This window comes from Geotrypetes seraphini, chromosome 6, assembly GCF_902459505.1.
Source record: "Geotrypetes seraphini chromosome 6, aGeoSer1.1, whole genome shotgun sequence".
NCBI lineage: Eukaryota > Metazoa > Chordata > Amphibia > Gymnophiona > Dermophiidae > Geotrypetes > Geotrypetes seraphini.
In genome coordinates, this window is record NC_047089.1 from 168,496,890 (window position 1) to 168,503,320 (window position 6,431).

Below are 6,431 nucleotides of genomic sequence, written 5' to 3' on the forward strand. Positions count from 1 at the left end.
TGCCCACTAGTATAGAAAAATAACCCACTCTCTTTCTTCAGTAATTTCCCTTTTTATGTTTAGCCATTTTTTTTAATTTAAAATGCTGCTTTTCTATTAATCTGACTAGCCGCTTGCTTTGCCTCCTTGACATGCTCACTAGCCATCATGCTCACCCTTCTTTTCCAGATCCACTTCCTCATGGTACTGTCTTCTAACTGGGCCTACTTAAAGGATGCAAGCAAAATGCAGGTCTACCAGGATATCAGATCAAAAGAAGAGCAGGAGCTCCAAGATATCCAGACACGATCAAAGGAGCAACTCAATTCTTACACATAAAATGCCTGATCAAGTAACCGAACAGAAGAATTTGTAGCTCTTGACAAATCAGTAAACTGCCCTGCAGTAAAGATGTATATGTCCACCAACCTAAGAGAGAAATGTTAAAACCTAACATTCATACTCTAGGGACATTAGGAAAACCTTTCAATGGATAACCTCTTAAATGTATACACTAGGGAGGCATTTCAACTCTGACATTTTAAAAAGGCAGCACTTGATAAATTTACCAGTGACTACTCATTTTGGGGTTTGTAATTCGAGCATTAACCCTACCTGTGCTATGGTATGGGTTACTTAAAGGCATCGGCACCAAGGAACAGACAGATTAGATGACACTGGTTACATCATTGTAATTATACCCCTAACAGACATGTTATAAAGTGCTCCTGTTTTAAAATGAGTGATTTAGCCAGTCAAAATTGTTTGCACATTTTATACAAGTTGTTTAAAAAGAAAAATCGAGCAACAGTTATGGCCTCCCATTTCCATAAAACTTTGGTATTGGGGGGGGGGGAGTTGTTTTGTTCACTATTTTACAAATCGTAGGATTATTTCTGAACATCGAAATCTTGTGCTTTTCACCCCAAACTTGGCACAGTCTTTGTCAATTGCCCAAACTTTAGCCCTGTTTTGTTTTCTGGAACCTTTCAATTATGTTTGTTGACTAGTGATTGTGAGAAATTCTGTATTGGTCTTCATAAGATGATACATGTTTAATTTTTGGACAGGAAAAAAGAGCACATTGGTGCTGTGAACACAGAATAGTGTTACTGTAAGTCACACACCCATGTTTAAGTTGTACTCTTGTGGTTTAGTTTTGCCAGTTGCATTTCCTTGAAAAAAGTGTGGAAATGTGTTTAAAACTGTAAGAAGTACATATATCTGTAGGACAGGTCTATGGTCTACTTGCTTATCTTAAAGGTATTGCTATTAAACTGTGGGCACAAGTGGTTCAGGTATCACATTCTATTTGAATTTTCTTTGGTTCAATGCCTAAAAGTTCATTTAAATTGAAAACAAATGTATTGTTATGTAGAGCAAATGTTACAGAATAGCCTAGGTGTTTACCAGTTGCATGGAAGAGAGTTAATATTTCTACAGCATTGCGGGTGATTGTTCTAGCCTGGTGTTACGTAAGGATAATGAAGGCAGTGTCTTAAAGCCTAATTCTTTTCTAATTCTATGTAGCCATTACTGGGAGTTTATTGAAGTTTTTGTTTAGTCTAATATTTTTATGTACAAAAGCATTAAATTTTGCTATGTATAAATTTTTGTAACCTAACAGTGAATCAATATTTTCTATCAGTGCCAAGGGCTTCCTGTAGTTATATCCAAGTGTTACAATAAATATTTGTAGATAATATAATTCTTTGTTTGTGTAGTCTGCTGTTTCAAAAATACTCTGAAATTAAGCAACCAGTAAAATCAGTCCATGGCACTGATGATCATCTGGATTTCAAGTCTTTCAGATGTTTCCAAATCATTCAACAGATTTTTTTTTAATGAAATTAGCAGCAAACTTTGCTGTGGGAACCTGAAATGTTGATTGCCACCTTTAATGTGAATTGGATGCATACCAAAAAGTTCATATCGAAACTACAGTACTTCTATTATCACAACCACTGTCTGTATTTATACATTACTTTCTCAGGCATGTTTTGCTTAAACACCACCATCTGCTGGAGAGGTATGGTGACTGTCTGGACCTATGTGTTAAAGTAGCTGGGAGCTAGAAATGGTGGCAGCCACTAGCAAGTCACTGCTGGGACTTCCAGCATCCAACACTAAAATTAATAAAAGTTCTATTGGTAGCAATGTCTGTATTCAGTATGCCAACAGGATTCACTTCATACAAGCACAGAAGGTGGCTGTGGCCAGGGGAAATCAAAAGCCACAGCAAAGAGGTTTGGAAGGAGATGCAATGGAGGGGATTGGCTGTTGGTGAAACCAGTCAGCTGATGAACACAATAGGAAGCCAGTAGGTTGGAAGGGTTGATGATGGTGATGAGTAAATAATAGGAAGAGGAGATGTGGAGGCAGTGCAAGGTCAGAGAGAAGGAACATTGAGGGAGAAAAGGGGGCAGGAATGGAAGACAACTGTAGGATAGCTGAACTTTGGTCTTGCTGCCAAAACTGGCTTGAAATTGGTGCATTTTCAGTTGAAACCAAAGCTTTGTGGTGTGTACCTATGCCCTTCTCTCAAAACCGCAGCAGCCTACTCCCCCCAGACCCACCTATAGGACCCTTAAGGCGTATCTTACAAGCACTTGTGGTCTAGTGGCATAGTTGAGGCAGAAGCCATCCCTAGTCCACTGTCAAAATGCCTGCTGTGACCTTCAGTGGCAGCAAGACTGGGGGATGGCTCCTGTCTTGATTAGGCCACAAGTGATTATAAAATATTTTTTTTTTTTTTTTTTGGGGGGGGGGGGTTATTGATTGGCTGTAGCACTGATTCAAGGTGGCAATGCCCAGTCTTGGTTTTGGCTTCAGTTTTGGTCATCCTCTAGAGACAACACCTAAAGGCCTACAGCCACAAACATACCTATATCTCTCCACATCAACTTGTACCCCTCACCTTTTCCATTTCAACCAAAGATCCAAACACATCCACACCTACAGTCTTTCTATAGACACACACACACACTAAGCCTTGTACACCACCATTTTCCCCACCTCCTACACAGATGTTGCTTACTGAGACATGAGCATGTCTATATGGAAGCTGTGGTAAGACATGGCAGAGAACACCAATGGGGGAAGAGGGGATAAACCATTTTGTCACACTGTAAGCAGGAACATTTCATTTATTGGGGTGTTTTTTTGTGGTTTTGTTTTTTTTACTAGTCTCAGGGAAAGGGGTTTCTGATGTTGAGGAGGATCTGAGGGCTGGGAAGAAGGGGTAGAATCTCGGAGGAGGAAAATGTATGTGGAAGCTCAGGTAAGAGGGAATGGAAGGATAAGGTGAATAAGGGTAAATGAAATTAAAAAAAGAGGGGGGAAGAACCAGGATGGGGGTGGAATCCAGGCATTAGGGCTGGCCTAAGGGGCTGTGATGCTGTGTCTATGCAGGCCTATGACAAACAAAAACTGAGGTGGCTGATGGTATGGAGCCTTGGACTTATATGCACACTGAAGGCCTGCTGTCCACACACCCAAGGAAATTCAGAAGAGGCAGCATGTAGGAAGTCTTGAGCATCTATGGAAGCCCAAGGCCCCATGCTACTGGCTATGTTGACTTCTGTTTAGGGACTATGACTGGTGTGCCAGTCTGTCTTCCACTCCCATCTGTATTGGTCTAGGCCAGGAGTTAGCAACCTGTGGCCCTTCTTGTATGTGGCAGTGGCTCTCCAGCCCCCAACCCTTTAATCATTCTCCCTACCCCATGATCCCCTTCCCCCCTCGGGCCAGCTGGGGGTCTTTGTGGTGGCCCTCTCGCTCCTGCCTCCTTACAGCTGACTTCTAAAATAGCTGCTGCAAGCTCTCGCAGCTGCTCACAGCATTTACTGTAGTATCATGAACTGCCATGGGAGATTGAAGCAGCCATTTTAGAAGGCAGCCATGAGGCAGGAATGAGAGAGTCACACTCCTGCTACAAAGACCCCCACTGGACCACCAGTTACCTTGGTAGGACAGGGGGAGGGATGAGAGGTGCAGAGACCTGTAAGGAGCTGGAGGGGAGACAAGCTACACCTTGCGGCTCTTTGTAAATCTTGGGTCAAATATTTTGGATAAATTGGCTCTTTGCTGTAAAAAGGTTGCTGACACCTGGTCTAGGTGATGCCTAGTGGGTTAAATATTCCTCCATATCTTAATTCATGGACAGAGCTAGCACTACTCCTCATCTCCCTCCCTACACTGATCCTTTATCTCACTTGCACCCTTTCAATGCCTCTTCCCATCTCTCCAGTTCTCACAATCTCTTCAGATCCTTCAATCCCCTTCACAACACCTCTTGCCTCATCTCCTTTGTTATTCTTCTTTGCTCCCATCCACCGGACTCATTGTCCCTTGTTCTCCTTATTTTCTTATCTCAGGTTGTCTGCAGGATGGTTTGATGGCCACTTGCTACTGCCTTTTCCCCTATGCCTGGACTGCCACACTTTGACTTACTCAGATTCTGGGAGGAACACTAGAAATTATTGCACTGCTGCTGCTCTGTCTCTTGCAGTGATCCTGCAGATAAGCAAATCCCCTGGAAAGGGCTGAATCCTGGGAGTCTAGCAGCTCTATTTGTAATATAGCAGTATCCCTAACCTTTTTTTTTTTTTTTAACTAGAAATGACTGAAGTTTTACATTGGTAAGAGCAGCAACTCTAAACTAGAGTACATAATTCACAATTGTTCACAATCCTATACTATAAACATTTCTTCAATAAACAATATATAAAATGTATGACTGAAACCTTTCCCATAACCTCTGGCCACAGCTCTGTAAGCAAGACCCTTTGATAGGGTTTATACTTTAAAATCCAAAGCCCTTAGGGATTAACAAACATCCATTGTATACCTTCTATGTAGTAAAACAGTTCCGATGTGAAAGCTTTAGGATTGTGTATGCCAATAGGTTTAGCTGTGACTTTATTCCATATTTTTCTAAGCAACAGAAGTTCTACATTAGGGCACACACTGTTTTGATATTACTGAAGCCAACATGCCATATTATTTTATAAACAGCATCATATGCTTTTTATGTCCTAAAAATAAATCAGCAGAGATCCCCAGTGTATGCCCTGGATCCATATATAAATATTTGTATATTACTATTATGTAAGAGAGGTTATGTTAGAAATTATTGCATCTACTGCAAAATTCAGTTTCTTGATTTTTTTTCCCCATTTCATTACCCAAGAAAAAGTGCACTATGAAGTAGTGAATTGGTTGTTAATTTTTGATATTTTTCAAAATAAAGAATAGCATAAACATAAGAAGATTGCTTATTTATTAACTTGCTTTATGTGAAAAAAAATTATGTAGTGACAGGAAAATGTAATATTTGCACTAAAATCACTGAGATACAAGTTAACATGAAGTTAAGCTTTCTATGGAAAATAAATTCTCAGCTGTTTTACAGGACTTTTGAGTTGGTACATAACAGCACTTTCTTTTTAGTTTATTTTGATTTGGCAGCCCAGCAAGAGGCAGAATCCAGTGTACTGTCACTCAATGGAGACACTGGCTGAGTTTCTTGCTCTTAGTTGAGGGCCACCACCTACACTTGCTGCATAACAAAAGGTTCATAAATAGGAAAAATAACTCTGTTGCAAACCATGGCTGGTGGTGCTATTTATCCAATGGATGTTTATTCCAAATGAGCTGGAAACCTGCAGGAACTGCCAGATTAAAAATTTTTAAAGTCAAGCAGCCTGCTTCCTTTCACGTTCACTAATTTCTCGCTTCAATCCCTTATTTTTACATTTTTAAGTTTTCAACGTTTTGAATATGTGCTAAGCATTATAATACAAAACCACTAAGACCAGCTGGTATGCTGGATGCATCTTCACATTATAGAGTAAGTGTGTTTTGGGCTTGTTTCTATACTGTTGTGTTAGCTTAAACAAATACTAAGCTACCCAGAAGAGAACCTTTGCACTTTCTTTCCTTAAACTTATCTTTTTGGGATCCAACTTCCAGTTACATGAAAAAAATTGTATAAAACATTTCTCAAAATTCTAGCAGATTTCTTTATCAATGACAGAAGTTAGGCATTAATGGCCAGATTTGGTAAATAATGCCCAGGGTTAAGCACCAGAAAGATCCATGCTAGACTAGTATGCTATAAAAGACATTCGGTGCAGAGCACTCTTTCCAGAATAGTGGCTTAGTATGGATTTTATGTCAAGCTTTGGGTGCTAGGATTTATGCCTGCTAAGTAAGATCTGGTGCAAACGCTGAAGCCCCTCTTATGGCAGTTGACAGGCAAATCCAAGTATTCTATCATGTGCCTAACTTCTGGGATCAGCCCATGCTCTGCCATAGCCACACACTATGGAGTTGCATGCTATAAAATGTAGGTGCAGATCGATTATTGATCAACACCTCTGTAGAGTATCTGCCTCAGCACTCTATACAGAATCGAGGGGGGGGAGTGTAAATGCCTTTGTGTAATGTCC

The 6,431-nt window shown here is 40.4% G+C and overlaps 1 protein-coding gene across 7 annotated transcripts in view; it reads left to right on the plus strand.

Annotated features, from left to right (window-relative positions):
- The window catches only part of GPM6B (glycoprotein M6B), a 282,829-nt gene extending 281,142 nt beyond the window's left edge, over window positions 1-1,687 (plus strand). For all 7 annotated transcript variants that reach the window (XM_033948387.1, XM_033948389.1, XM_033948384.1 and 4 more), the window contains one exon: window positions 169-1,687. In XM_033948387.1, the coding sequence (XP_033804278.1) occupies window positions 169-318 (150 nt within the window). In that variant the 3' untranslated portion in view covers window positions 319-1,687. The remainder of the gene's footprint in view (window positions 1-168) is intronic.
- The last annotated feature ends 4,744 nt before the right edge of the window (window positions 1,688-6,431 follow it).